The 15,062-nt window shown below is 42.7% G+C and overlaps 1 protein-coding gene across 1 annotated transcript in view; it reads left to right on the forward strand.

Annotated features, from left to right (window-relative positions):
- Positions 1-1,356: 1,356 nt before the first annotated feature.
- The window catches only part of DGKD (diacylglycerol kinase delta), a 43,032-nt gene continuing 29,326 nt past the window's right edge, over positions 1,357-15,062 (forward strand). Inside the window, exons 1-2 of the mRNA XM_066557054.1 lie at positions 1,357-1,458; positions 2,134-2,214. Of these exons, the coding sequence (XP_066413151.1) occupies positions 1,366-1,458; positions 2,134-2,214 (174 nt within the window). The 5' untranslated portion in view covers positions 1,357-1,365. The remainder of the gene's footprint in view (positions 1,459-2,133; positions 2,215-15,062) is intronic.

Here is a 15,062-nt window from a genome sequence, read left to right on the forward strand (position 1 = left end):
TTTTGAGGAAGCTTTGAGCTTGGCAAGGGTCAGTGTATGTGGAACATATCAAAATCTGCAGCTGTTCCAAAAACTAAAGGCACACATTAGAAATACATATATATAGCATTCTAAAAGCAAGTTTAATGCCCTGGAAAGGAGTTCTAACATGAACTAAATTCTGTGGATCAGTTAGAGAATTTATTTTGTGTGTTGTAGTAGCCTGGCAGTGTCCATTTGTTGCTGTTCGTGAATTGATACTTATCAGCGACCTGACTGTTACAAACCTGAATTCCACTGAGACCTCTGGTATGTTAAAGCTATTTTCCTGGCACCAAGATACAGAATAACCTGTCTTACAAGATTGTCAGACCATTTGTGTCCTGTGTTTTACTGGGTGTTTATCCCATTGAGCTCTCTCAGCAAGAAGTAGGTTCCTGTGACTCTCCTGGGGAGAGAAGAAGGTTTCTTGAGGTACCAAGGCATAGTACTGCTTGTAGCTCCTAGGCAGTATTTACAATCAGGAATTTGGGGTTGGACATTCAGCCCTGACTTTTTTGCCTTTTGTTTCTCTGAGCTGCAGTTTTTGAGATTATTTTCATGTAGCTGTTGGTATTAAAACCTGAATGAAATACATGTGGATTAAATCCATACCCCCACATATGCACAGTATATATGAATGAGCATATGAGCCTGTGTATGCCGGTATGTCAGTCTAGTTATAAAGCAGTTAAAGAAAAAAAGTCAGTGTGCATAGACAGTTTTGGCACTACAGCCCTGGGAAATGGCAGCTGGCCAGTGAGTACCGAAGCAGGGCCAAGATTATCTGAAGAATACCAAATGCTGATGTTAGATATAGCTCCTTCTTTGCTCTGGTTTCACTCTTCACCCCCTGGGCTTGCAGCTTGCCACCTCTGTGCCAGGTAGATGCTGGTTGCAAGGCACAGCTGGAGGTAGAGACAGATATCCTGGGTGTGTTTGTGCTGGTAATCAGATGCCAATTAAATGAAAGGTGCAATTACCTGTGACTGAAATGCGACCTCGGTGAGTTTAACTGTTACACTCCCCAAATCACTGTTAGATTTGACATGCTCATTCAGTTTTAAGTTATTTATCTTCTTTGGTATCGTGATAGCGCTGGAGACAAGGGTAAAACCTCACCGCAGTGTGGGTTGTTTGTTCATCAGAGTTTTATCTTGCGAAGGCTGCTCGGTTTTGCTGAATGAATCTGTGAAACGCTTCCAGCAGAGGGCACTGAGGTTATTGGTCTCCAACTCCAGTTGTTCATATGGGTGTGTGCTGGGGAAGCAGAAAATGTGCCTGTCAGTAAAACCTACACTTCACTGCTCTCCTCTGATGCTTTTGTAGACTGTCATAAAAGAGGGGATGCTAATGAAACAGACCAGCTCCTTCCAGCGCTGGAAGAGACGATACTTTAAACTGCGAGGACGAACGCTCTACTATGCAAAAACTGCTAAGGTAAGGTCCTGACACTACCTGTGAGGCCAAGGAAGGAAGTCAGTAGAGGGGCTTTGGAGGCAGATGGATGTCAGTGGGAGGTAGCCCTCAGCAGAGAAATGAGCTCTTTAGGCACTGGTCTTCAGGCTTTGTAGCTATTAGAACATCCCTGTGTTTTGCCTCACACTTGGGAATCCTTGGCTTTGAAGTGCAGCATCATGTGGACCTGTGATACTGATTTTTCCACATTTTTTCTCCCTTTGGTGCATGTTAGTAGGGAATGGACTCTAAATCAATAGAAGGAAGAGAATACAAGTGAAAAGAGAAGGTGCAGTAGACAAGCAAGGCTAGAATTTATCAAATCAGAGCTGCTATGCCTCTGGTTTAGTATGCTGATAGTCAACTAGATATAAAACTGTCTCCTTTCACAAGAACAAAACCTACAGTTATTTGGTGTTCTTTTTAAATAATCCTTTAATAAGAATAAAGCCATTGTATTCACTGTCTGAAGACAGGCCAGAGTGATCTCCAGTGTGTGGAACTAGACTTCCAGGTCCTTGATGTTGTTGGTGCTGTGTCTTTCCTTCAAGTCATAAAAAGCTGTGATATGGAACATTCTAGACAGACTCCCTTTGAGTCTGCTGCTTATGCATTGGATTCAATAATTTATCGAGATTTTGAATTTTTTCTTTACAGTCCATTATTTTTGATGAGGTGGATCTGACAGATGCCAGTGTGGCAGAATCCAGCACAAAGAATGTCAACAACAGCTTCACGGTAGGACTTTTTGCATTATTTTCTGTTCTTCTTCTATCTTTTCCCCATATCCCATCTCTTTTGATGAGTTGAAAAACACCTGAACAATCTTCACAGCATCTTTAATGAAAAATAAATAATAAGCTTACTTTTCTTTACAATATGATAACTCATATTTGTGCACATGGGAAATTACCTCAGGGAAATACCTTAGGTTACTATGTATTGTGCTAAGACTTGGCATTCAGGGGTTTTCTTCCCTGTAAGCTAAAAGGGTTTGATAGAACCTGTTTGCACAGTGGGACAGAAAAATCTGTTCTGCTGAGGGAGTTAGAGGTAATGTTTATGGTGGAGATCTTGCTAAAGGAATTTAGTTTTTCCCATAGGCATTAAAATATGTAAACTTCTTTCTCTGACTTTATTTGTGTGTGCCTGTGTGTGTGTTTATATATGCCTGCTATATATAGTGGGAAAGCAAAAGGAGGAACAGAAAGAAATAGCACAGAAATAACTGTGGGATTGGTTCAGGATACTCGTCAGATGTGGAATGTGTGCTAAGTAGTTGCAGTCTGGAAACACCAGACGTGGTGGTGTCCCTGCTTCATTTTCTCCAGGCTCAGGAACTGGGAGGAAAAATGATTGTATTACTGAGGTGCAAGTGTTCTGCAAGCTCCAGTTTGGGGGGAGCACCTGGTGTGCAGAACAAAAGCCATTAACATCAGCCCTGCAGGGTGAGTGTTGAGCTGATGAACAGCAGCAAACCTCCACAAGCTGCTGAGGGGGTCGGTACAGAGGAGTAGGAGCTGGGGAAAGGAAGTGTTGCTCTAAGGCAAGGTGAAGGAGGGAGCAAGCCAAGTGGAGGGAAGAATCCCTCCTGGTCCTGCATGTGGTGACCAACACTGAGCAGTGTGCCTTGTGCTGCAGCAGGAGTGATCTGCTGCTTTAAACAGCTGCCAAAGGGCATTTCTGTTTGTAGCTGTGTTAGCTTTGCAGTGCCTGTGTTCAGATAAAACCCCAACACCTTCCCAAAGCTTGAAAACACTTTCTATATTCATAGTTGGACAGGTAGGAGGCACATCTGGGTATGGTAAGTAAATATTGATATCAGGTGTCAATGTGAGAGTACAGAGAGATGGTTTATGCAGTGATTTGAGTAGGGAATATGTTTTCAAAACTGTGATGTTATTTACCTATTAATAAAGCATTTTATCCTGGATCTTGCTTCCATTTTCTCAAATATAAATAAAGACTGATTTTTTTCAGGTAAGTGTACTCTTAACTGTGCTGCTTACTGTTGCAGTTGGGAGAGATCTAATATCCATCAGGAAGACTGAATTAGGGACAGGAGGGAGCAGTGTCTTTGCTCCCTCAGATTGCCCCATTTGAGTCAAACTGTGAAGAGTTATTTCCCAGACTCTGGTATCAGGCTCTGCCAGTCCCTGCCTTCCATAGCTGATAAAAGGTAAAGGTACCTTGAAATTCAAGCAGGTACAGTTTGCACTGTCTCCAGCTGAGCTGTGTATCATGGTGCTTAGGTAAATTCAAGAAAAGTGTGTTTCCTCCTTATTTCTGTCTGCTCTTTCTCTCGTGGCTTTTGGAGGCGCTTGACTCATTTACCTTGAAGTTGAAAACCACTTAGGAAATCAGAAGGTGGCCTAGTCCTGCTGTGGTTTGCTCTGTTACATCATTGCTGTCAGTGCTTTGGATTCCTTGCAGTCATGCAGTTTTCTGTTGGTTTTCTTTGAGACCACTCTGCTTCCCCTCTGTATCTTCCTTTCTAAAGTTCAGAGTTTTTTGATGCATTTTTTTTCTGTTTCAAATCAGTGTGTTATACGATTTGAGGTTTTTCTCCTTAACTAAAAATACGTAGCATTTGGTAATCAGAGTTTTAGATGTTCTGGTTTTCTTTTTGGTTTTCTGTTTTCTTCAGTGGAAACTGGTAATTGGGGATTTATAAAAGAATGGTTTCTTTCTGAGAAAACTCAGCCTCTGTCCTGTCTGTGCTGCCTGATGTATAGATTCTGCAGATCAGGTTGCCTGAATGACACCCCTAAGTTCCTGACATAAAGACAAACAACAAAAACATTAGACAAACCACTTGGAGGAACAATATTCATCCAAAATAAAGAGGTAATAAGGACTGACCAGTCAGAAAAGCACTGTTGAAAGTGCATTGAGGAGCATGGGGAGGCAGCCTCATGAGAGGAGAAAACCAGAGCATAAAGCCAGCAAAGGTTGTGCTGCATGGAGAGAGGAGTAAGGTTAAAAAATAGCTTCCAATAAACCTTTTACATCAGACATGACTGACAGGTAATTTGTTTGCTCTCAGCAGGAAGGAGAGCAAGAAAAGTGAGTTTTAAGACACGGACCTCTTCCTTTTGAAAAAAGTATGTAATAACAAATTCCACTGTGGTTTACTTGGTTGATCTTGCATAGATGTCTTCAGTAAGTGTATCCTGTTTGCAGTGAGGACAGTTTTCAGGACTACTACCCAGAGTTAATGTATAGATGGCTATAGAATGGGCTGGAAGCACATGACATGGGACATTTTTGGGCTTACAGTGTTGTACTGCTCCATTCCCTGATGTGTAACAAAAAGCTTTATGTTTAGCTTTGTTCCTTTAGGTCTGGCAGTGTGGCTGCAGAGGTATTTAACAGGAAGCCTCCGGGAATAAATCTTACAGCAGCCCCATGCCAGAGCTCTCTTCTCTCATTAGGCCTCTAGGTGTGGTATTTGCTGGTTCTGTCACATCTCTGCCATCTCTGTCCTTCAGAGTCAGCTGTCTACAAGGTAAATTCTTCTGGGATGTCTGGGCTGTGACAGGTGCTTTACATGTATGATCCCTTGGTACGTGGTGTATAGATCTCTCCCCAGTGCCTTTTTCTAGGGTTGCTGTCTTGCACAGGGTCTTGGAGAAGATCTGCTGTGGCACAAATGCAATGATAAGTGTGTTGTCCTGGTAGTTCAGGACCCTTTATTTCAAAGAGTGTGTTTATTTCAAACAGTGTGTGCTATTTTGTGCTCCTAACAAAATAGAAATCGGCAACATTGGATGGGTGAGGTCAGAGCCTGGCCCTGATTTCTCAGTAGCGCTTTTTTAGCCATACCCTCAAAACCTCTTGTGATTTTTAAAAAGCTGATAGATGATTTGGGATCACACTGGGTACATTGGGTCTTCCCATGGAGACTTTAGCTCTTTCCATGAACAGTTTTTTCTTGGACAGTGCAGTTTTGCTGTAACGTGATTTGTTAAGGTGCCACATGGTAAACTAGCCTGCAGTTCTGTGAGGAGCATTAACACCAAATCTGCAATGAGGGTGAGTTCCATGCTTTAATCTGAAGTAGCATTTTCTGAAGATTATGCTGGGAAGCCTAGGTTTTACTGATCTCTGTCTCAAAATGATCTGCTTTACCTGTGTCAAGGACCTGAGCCATCCATCATGCCTGTTCTCCCCTGCGACACCTGCAAGGTCTGGGGGACACCAAACGCTCTCTTGCCTGTTGCTCAGGTCAACACTTTGCCACCAGAGCTGTCCCCTCAAAAGTCTTTGGAAAGACTTTATATTGTCTCTTTTGGCCTGGTTTTGTAAATGCTTGTGTGGTGAACAAATTCTTCTTCCTCAGACTGGTGTGTGTGCTGAAAATCTGCTCTCTTCTCGAAGGTCCCAATTGAGTTAAGCCTGCTTCCTTCAATGTAGTTGGTACAGTTAAAAGAAGTGATTCCTTATCAGTTCATTGACTCTTCTTGCTTTGTGGAGGATTTTTATAAAGATAAGTATTCTTTAATACTAGTCAAAAACACCTGTGATCATCAGGAGAGGGCCTGGAAAGGACATAATATCTTCCCTGGTACATATTTTGTGTTCCAATATGGTTCTCACATGGTGGATTGGTAAATGTTTTCCAGTTATTGCTACCAAATGGTGGTGTGGACTTTCACCCTCATTCACATAGCATGAATTGCAGCATTTACTTTTTATCCCATCTGATTCAGAGCTTTGAGATCCTGTAGGAGAAATATCCTCTGTGTGGAGAGGGAATTTTGTGTAGTTTGGTTTCTTCTTTCTGATGCTTTGGTGAAATGGAAGCTGGTTCAGTGCACGTTTTTGAGTGCCAGGAGCCATGCTAGTGACCCCTCCTCCATAGTTAATGGCTCTTCACTGGAAGAGGTGGAGCTTGAGCTCCTGAGCTCCTGTAAACCCTTTTTTGTTGGGAAGTACCTCTCGGCTCCGCCGCAGACAGGAAGCAGCATATTATTACAGTCAGCGTCTGCCTCTCCACTTCATTGCCGTCAGAAGGAAACTTATCCCAGCTCCTCCTTAAGCAGGCAGCTAATCGGCTTGTGGCAAGTGGTACGTAGCTCAGAGAGACTGACCACAGACGAGACTAATCCTTGCATGTCAAGCAATCTGTTTAGGTTTTTGTCTCAGGGAGTAGGCTGCTCTGGATACTAGTGTAGAGGAAGATTGAACGTGAAAGGTAAGAGCCAGGAGTGTGAGTTTTCTGGATTGAGCACTGGGAAACATGGCACCTGTGCCAGCATAACAGAGATCAGAAGCTCAGGTTCTTTGGCATGGGTTTGCTACAAGCTCTTACTGTTCAGGTGTTCTCTCCTCAGTGGATTCATGTAGATGTATTCTCTAGAAGAGGAGTAAAGGGAAATATGCCTGTAGTGCTGTTGGAAATACTGCACCCAGTTAAGAAATACTATTTATTAACTGATGATTCACCCTGACCAAGGTCCCAGGAGAGAGGAAGTATTCAGATTAGAATAATACCTCTCTTGCAGAGCACTTGCATGACTGGAGGCAGCAGTGGTTCTGGTAGGCTGAGGAACAGGGAGTTGCTGGTGTCCCTGAATGAGAGAGTGCAGTCATCTCTGAGAAGGAATATGGATGTCATTCTCCAGCTGTATGGAAGCCTGAGGTGTGCTACAATTTTTTCATATTATAACCTTGTTACTTAGTACTGACTCTATTCAGCAGCAAGTTTTACTTTACCGACCTCCTCTAGAGTGTGTATTTTTGCTGTATTGTCTCAGGGTTTACTGATGCTGTGGAGAAATAGCATGAATTTTCATTTCTGGCTTAGTAGCCTTTCCTATAAACAGAGGGCAAGGTGCTTGAGCTTGGGTAAAAAATCAAAGTGCTGACAGTCCTTCCTGATGGGGAGAGTATGTTGTTGATGTTTGCAGTTCATTCACAGTGAAGTGAAAGTGCCTATGCCAGTTCATGATTTTGTGTCAAGTTGAATTATTTGTGTAGGTGCTTTTAAATTAAAACATATTCTTTTGAGTAGAGAAACAGTGAAGTCTTCTCTGAAGAGTTCGATTTTGAAGGAAAATAGAGGTGCTGACGCTACAGAAAGTTTGCTGCTCTTGCCTAGCACAGGAGCTGTGTGCCTGTAAGGCACTGTTGGAACCAGAGAAACCCAGATCAGAGGTTGGTTGTGCTGGTTTGTAATACAGGCTTCGAGAAAGAGCGTGCCACTTATTTTTATGAGGAGAAAGAATATAAGAACTTTTGTTGCAAGCTGTTTGCAGGAAGTCATAGTTGGACTTTAAGCTTCGGCTGATAGAGATCAGAAAATCTGTGTGGTTTGACACTTGCACAGATTCCCAAAACTTCCCTGTGTGGCTTCAGCCCTCTGAAGAAAATGGAGTTGAACATATGCTCCAGGGAGTCACTGGGCTTCCTTGCAAGGGAGAGGATTTTCCTCCCCTGCTTCCTCAACTAAAGGGATCCAGAGAGAAGGCATCAGCTGGGCAAAAAGACTGATTGATCTGGAGGCATAGTGACACAAGCCAGTCCCAGGTGTCCTGAATTCTCACACAGTCATGGATTGCCCTGTTAATGTTTGAAATAGGGGAAGATTAGGAAAAAGGGACTTCTGAAGAGTATGGTTCTTTTTTCCTTGTTTTTAAACTCTTGTCTCTAAATTGGGCAAAATTGGAGCACATGCTGGAAATTCAGTTTTTGCTGGGGGTTGTTGTCTTTTCCACACCCATGTGTGTACACATTCAGGAATTGTACACTCTTTGCTAGTGCTTGTACTCTGTTTATATTGGCAGCTGTCAGAATTTCCTTTACAAGCAAGTGAAAAGATGAGTAGAGCGGTGTATTGCCGTGTCTAGAATTGCTCTGCTGGTTTTTCACCTTCCTTCATTAAGTGCAGTTCAGTCCCCATTTCCTGTCAGAACCGCTGCAGTTTCAAAATACTTTGCTATTTTAGTAGTTTGTAATCCAGACTTCAGTTTTTTCTCCTTGAGAAAAGGCCCTTTGGTAAACAGACCATTCTGAGTCACTGTTAGTCAGTGAAAATAGTACTTTAAAATCTTTTCATGTCAAGGATTTCTGGGACTCTTAACCCAGCCTCCTGTGGGAGCTGGTTATTAGTCTGCTGTCACAAAAGAAGGAAAAATCTGGAGAAAAACTACCAAAAAGAAGATAAATATGGAAGGAGAATTAGAGAGTCTGGAAGATGTTGCTGTGGGTGGAGAGATCTGGCGATTGCTACTGTACGTTACAAAGTGACTCAAAAGTATGCGGGAGTTTTTGAGAGAGATGAAACTACTGTAAGAAGTTGTCAGTGAGCTTTAACTGTTTTACTGTGGGACAGGATAGACAGGGAGCTGAAAAGTGAAGGAGACTGAAGAGCTTTTACTTTCATAGAGGGAAGTTTACAGCTTTGAAATAATGTCTGCCCTTGTGCCTGAACACTGGAAGCTTTTGTTTGATAATCTCTTTGCTCTTTGTAACTGTCATGCTGAATTGCGGTTTCACCTACGGTCTGAGCAAGACTGCAGATTTCAGCTGCTTCTCCCCTTCCAGGTGAGGGCACAAAGGCAGAACAATGTGTGATCATCTGAGAACATGTTCAGCCTTACACAGAAGCTGCTCTAGAAGGAAAAGGCTCCTTTTTATGCAGGGAGAGGCTTGCTAGCATTCCTTGCAGAAATGCTGCCTCCCTGTTTCTGGTGCTTGTGATGGTGCGTGAACAGGACTTGTCTTAGCCTGGTGGCTCAGTGTGGAAAGCTCCTGGGTTCATCAAGCTGTTGAAAGCTATTAATTTCCTTTTGTGCTACCTACCAGCTTCTGTTCAACACTGTTGAAGTTACGGGGCTGTGAGGAGCTGCTACTAACAATAAACTCTCAGTAATAGGTTATTTTCCTACCACTGGTAGGATCTTTTATTGCCCAGTGCTGTGATTTACTGGGTGCCAGCCTTGCCATGTGTGAACCCACTGAGACAGCAGCTCTGCCACTGGGGAACAGTCCTGCCCCTCTGTTCTTCATGGGTTTACTTCAGTTTGAGTGAGTAGGAAGCTTTCTCTGAAATATCCTTTACCTTCCTAAATGGGCTGCCCTTTCTGAACAGAGTGGTTCTGTTTAGGAACTCTTCCTGGCAGGACTCTGTCCTTTGGAAAACAGGTAAAGGGGTGCATGTGCATCTGCTGCATGAGGTGGAAGGTGTGTGGGTAATGGAGCTGTGCTAGGATTCTTTGGCACTTGGTACAGCCATTCTATCCACTCCCACTGGGTACTGCTCCATCCTTGGAGATCTCTGGGGATTAACAGGCCTGAACTACCAGGATAGTTGCTTTTCTCACCTGCTAACAGTGGCATGCTCTAGCTTTTGACATCTGTTAAGTTGTTGTTAAAGTCTTTAAATCCTCTTCTTGTCTGTGCTCCTCTTACCAATTGGCAAGAGCAGGAATGTGCCTTGTTTAGGAACAGTTTCCAGAAGCCTGTAGGAATGTGACCCTGGTATGAAAGATGATAATTTTCCCAGGGATAACGCTGGGACTGGTCTAGTTTCCCGCTGCAGCATGGGGGAGGATAGGGACTGGAGAAATCCCAGATGGAGGGTCAGCACGAGTAGAACTTGACCTGCAGCACAACATAGTGCAATAAGTGCCAGTGCTAATGCTCAGAGAAGATGCACTGCTGCCCTGGCTCAGGAGGGACAGATTGCAAGGTATGTGACCCTAATAATGTAAAAATGGTCCTAAAGAGAACCACAACACATGCTGGATCTGCTTTCCTATAGAAATGAGCTGTCCTGGATTTTATAGATTGAAAATGAAGGTAAAACAGCCACATGGAGGGATAAAATAGCTGATGTACTGTGAACAGAGATTTGGGCACTTAGGGCTTTGAGGAAAATCTTGTTAAAAAAAAAAAAAAGGGGAAAGGAATTTGGCATAACTATAAGACCAGTAATGACTTGTTTTAGTTGGTGGAAATGAGAGTTTCCATAAGGTGGAAGATGGTCATTTTAGCAGGAAATTAAGATCTTGCATTATAAAAAACAACAAAACTGGTGCATTTCTTGAGTGTTATATAAAAAGCTACTTTTTCTTTCCCATATCCAGGTTTTGGGGGAAAAGAATTGGTGCAGTTTTAGAGAGCTCTAACTGACCTCTGCAGTGAGTTAATGGGATTGAATTTGTTGGCAAAACAGGGTGAAAGCTGAATTGCAAAATAGAATAGGGCTGTAGTCTGTGGAAGAAGGCAAGGCTTGGACCCTCATGAGTCTTTGATACTCATATTATTGCTCTCTTCCAAACTGTGGGGACCCACTAAAGTCATACCCACTCACTGCCTAAGGCTTTGCTGGCCTGATGCTGAGCTCCAGATTGTTTCAGAAATAGACATAATTGAGACAGGCTGGTTTGAATCTCAAATTTGTGTTTTCTTCTCCCTTTTTCACAGTCTTCTTTTTTGTGTATTTGCTGAGAGAGTAGCACTTGCTAATCCACACTTAATCCATTTTGCCTGTGTGGGTTCAGTAATTGTGTTTGAAACACAGTGGATTTGCTGGTTTGTGACCCTTGCTGATGAATACAGGTGAGGTGTTTTGCTGTATTCCAGTGTTCATTTCACTACTGCTCTCACTGAAACAGGACCTGAAGTGGAAAAATGGCTGTGTCCTCATTATGGTCTCACCCAGTTTTCCTTCCTGAATCTTGGGCTCTCAGGATGCCAAGATCATTCTCGACCATACAGAGCCGACACAGCAGTTAGCTACAGCTGGGGGATGGTTTCCTTACCTTTGCCATATATGATCAAAGTGAAGATTTGCAGCTTTTTTTTATTTTTCCTAGTTTCTAGGTCTCTAGAGCTCCAGAAATTCCTGTTGTCTCTGTACTCAAGTCATCAACTGTTTGGAATAATGCAGGATCTCTTAGGGGGATTTATGGCTAGCACCTTTGAATGTAATTCTGTATTGCAATAGGATATGAGTAAAAGGAAGCAGTCAGAATGAGCAGGTGTTCTCATACCCCCACATTTGGCCATTCTGAGAAATGTACACATCAGGAAAATTATATTTAGCAATGTTCAATATCCCCCCCCCCATCTCCCCCCACAGCATTTCTTCTGTCAGCTCTGTGATTGGGCCAGTGTGGTCTTAACTTGCTTTGCCATCTTTTGTGGTCACTGAGCTCACCAGATGTACTCTGATAACAGTCCCAGGGCGTGCTTGGCTACACTGTCAGTTTATTGCTGAGAAGTTCCTGGGCAGCCAGAAAATGCCCCGGGTGGGCAGAGATGATGAAGTTGTCTTGGGTGGCAGCAAGACAAGAGGATGAAGTTTATGCTCCAGCTGTTGGGAAGGGGAAGGTTGCTCAGTACAGCAAAGGGTGAAGTATATCAGATTTCTGTTTAAAATTTGGTCTAATATAGGAGTCTTTTTTGGACTGCCTTTTGAATCTGATTATTCACAGCTGTTCATCAGGGAAGGACATCCAGGGACATTAGTCCATTTTTAGAACATGAAATGAGGAGTTTTCTTTGGTTGGCTCTGTTGTTTGTTAGCTGGCTGGATTTGAAATGTCAGTAAACTGGTGTTAGTTTTGGACAGAGGAATGTGGGTCAACATGAGAGGTGGGGGTTAACAGCTGGTAAGAGGGAATGGGCCATGTGTGAGAGAGAGAGGAGATAAAGCTAAATTTTCAGTGTTAAGTGTCTGTGTTTGCACCAGACAGTCAGTGAAGGCATGGTTATTTTCAGATTTAGGTTTTTTTAGATTTAGATTGGGCAAGCTTGAAAATTGGGAATTTCTCTAATAGACTTGAGATGACTCATGGTGGGCACATTACTTGCTGGGGAAGTGACTATGACCCCCATTTTTGCAAAATGTATTTCAGGGGTTTGACATGCAATGAGAAGTTCATAATTAATCTTTATCCTTATTTGAAATGTTTTTAACCCTTCCTGCCATTCCCATGTGGTTTTGTGGCTCTCCAGGAGTGATTAGAGGGATTGGCAGCCTTTTTTTCCCCCTTGACTGTGGAGCTCTTTTTTCTGGTCAGGATTAGGTGTCAATCATATCACCATTTAGTAAGCACTGGGCACCCAGTTTTACTAATGAGTGAAATCGAAAGAATCACGCCCAGAAGTTCAGTAGCATTTAGGATCAAGAAAGTTTTTAATATTTACTTTTTAGGCAGAACAAGCACTTTTAATTTGCATGATTGCTCATATCTAGATACAGTTCTGAGCTGTTTTGGGGCAGGAATGCTCAGAGTTCTGCCAATCCCTAAACAGGCCAAAAATCTATGAGATTAAAAATAAATCTGAAGATTTTTTTGTTGGTTTGGGTTTTTTTTAACTCCTAGTAGGGCAGCCCTCATCCTAACTCAGAAGCAGTCAGATTGTTGTTTTCGTGCTCTCCGTTCATGAGAACAAGAGGTCACTGGATGACATTACTGCTTTGTAAATTTAGAACAAATAAAAGGAAATGGTGCTTCACCTAGTGCGTCGTCATCCTGTGGAATATGCTGTTCCAGGATGTTAGTCAAGAGCTGTAGCCGGAACATAAAAAATAGCTGGACCATGCTCGTTTGTAGCCATGTTCCCCAGCAAGGATAACCAAGCCTGGTGTTCAGAGTGGTGGCTCATTGCAGCTGTAGCTGAGAGTGAGCTCCTTGGACTCCTGGCTGGGAAAGGACAGCATTCCAGGGGGAAGATTAGTGGGGCTTCTTTTGAGATGAGGAGAATGATTTTATTTTTGTGCGAGATGTTAAACTGATCATCGCTCTTGCCTGAGCAGCGCAGTGTATGTAACAGCCTTGCCCCTCTGTCAGTATCCTTCAGCAGGGGGATGTCTGGAGCTGAAATAGCTGTTCAGGGAGAGGGAGGGAGCAGTGGCAGCAGTGTGAGTGAGAGCTTCTGTTGCTCAGCCGAGTGCAGTAGCACACGTGCTGCCCTGCAGCCGTGCAGGAAGGAGCCGCAGCTGCTGCGCAGCAGGGCAGGCACGAGGGCCTGATGCTCGCCAGGTACCCGGGCTGGGCTGGGGCTGGGTGTGGGTGTGTGAACGGCAGAGCTGCTGAACTGCTCTGTGAAGGAAGGGGGCTGTTAACACGTTTCTGCATTCCTGATTCCTTGTTAAGATGTTTAACTCTAATACTGCTGCCTGTTGATCAGGAAAACAGGTTTGGATGGTTTCTTCATTTCCCCAAATAATTGCTGCACTAGTTACATTAAAATCTTGTCTGTCCTTCATAGTGAAGTCTGAGTTTTCCCAGTTTGTTCTCCTTAGGAGCAAGCTTTTTCAAGAGGTTTATTCTTTATTTCCCATCTCTGGTGATACCAATAAATCCCAGTGCAAATGTTGCTTTTGAACTGACTAATGGGGAATGCTTTTCATATGTTTATCCTGCACAGTTACATTTTTATTTGCAGTTTGTAGTTACACAATAGACTCTTTATTTTAATTCTGTGACTCTTTATCTGGATGATTCATGTATGAAAATCTTTTGATCTCTTTATTTATCCTCTTGTCTTATAAACTTTGTTCTTTGAACAGAGGGTTGTCTAACACTGAATGTGGGGATTTTTAAGATGATGTAGTAGGTGACTTAAGAAGGAATCATTTGCTTTCTATATTGGATGTTCTATCCAATTATCCAGGAAGTAACTACCCTCGGAAATTAATTCTTAGCAAAGGAATATCTGTATTTCTGTGTTTTATGTCAGTGTTTTAAATTTCTAGTCTTCCACTGTGATTAAAAACTATGCTGTAAATTGCATTTTCCTTCTGTCCTCCCAAAAAGGCAGAATAATAGGAAAAGAGACAGCACTGATAAGAGTGTTCTGAAGCTGTTCTTCCCCAGTGCTCCAGAGCATGCCAGTGACTCAAATGAACTGGTGGCTCCTTAGAGAATCTGGCTGGTTTTACAGCCATGAAAGGTCCTTGGATACTTCATCCTAGGATGTTTGGACTTTGTATGTGCTACTGTTGTATGTATGCAACTATAGATGTTCTTGGCCTTATCACCAGGAAGAAAGTGAGGCCCAGTGGTGTCTGAACAAATTAATTAACCTTGGTTTTACTTCCAGGGAAAAATCTGCTTCCTCTTAGCAGGACTCAGACATGCCCCTTGTTCTTCTCTAGCTTCAAACTGATTTATGCATCAGTGTTTCATGCTCTGGAAAAAGTTGCTCTAGGGCAGTCATTCTTACATAGCAGAGTTTTTGATGAAAATACATTTAACTAAAAACACTTTCCTGCTTTCCCAAGGAAGAAGAAAGATCCTGTGATTACCTTCTTTGGAAATAAATTTTTTCAAAGCTGGAAATGTTTAAAGAAAAGTGAGGGAAGAGAGAAGGAGTTCTTCAAAGTTTTATTTTTAAAATAGTGTAAATATTTACTTCTGTGTGCTTACAGTTGATACAGATCTGGTCATTTTGTCTAAGATAGAATGCTTCAAATGCTAAAACTGTGTTTCTAATATGAATGGCCAGTCCCTTCTTTACAAAGGGATTTAGCTCCTTTCATTGCCTTTCTAATGTATCTCTAGCACTGGTTTCTAGGTATTGGTCATGCCTCTGGGTAAGGTGGTCTTATTGCAGGGGAATCTGCA

This window comes from Molothrus aeneus, chromosome 10 (assembly GCF_037042795.1).
Source record: "Molothrus aeneus isolate 106 chromosome 10, BPBGC_Maene_1.0, whole genome shotgun sequence".
NCBI classification, from domain to species: domain Eukaryota; kingdom Metazoa; phylum Chordata; class Aves; order Passeriformes; family Icteridae; genus Molothrus; species Molothrus aeneus.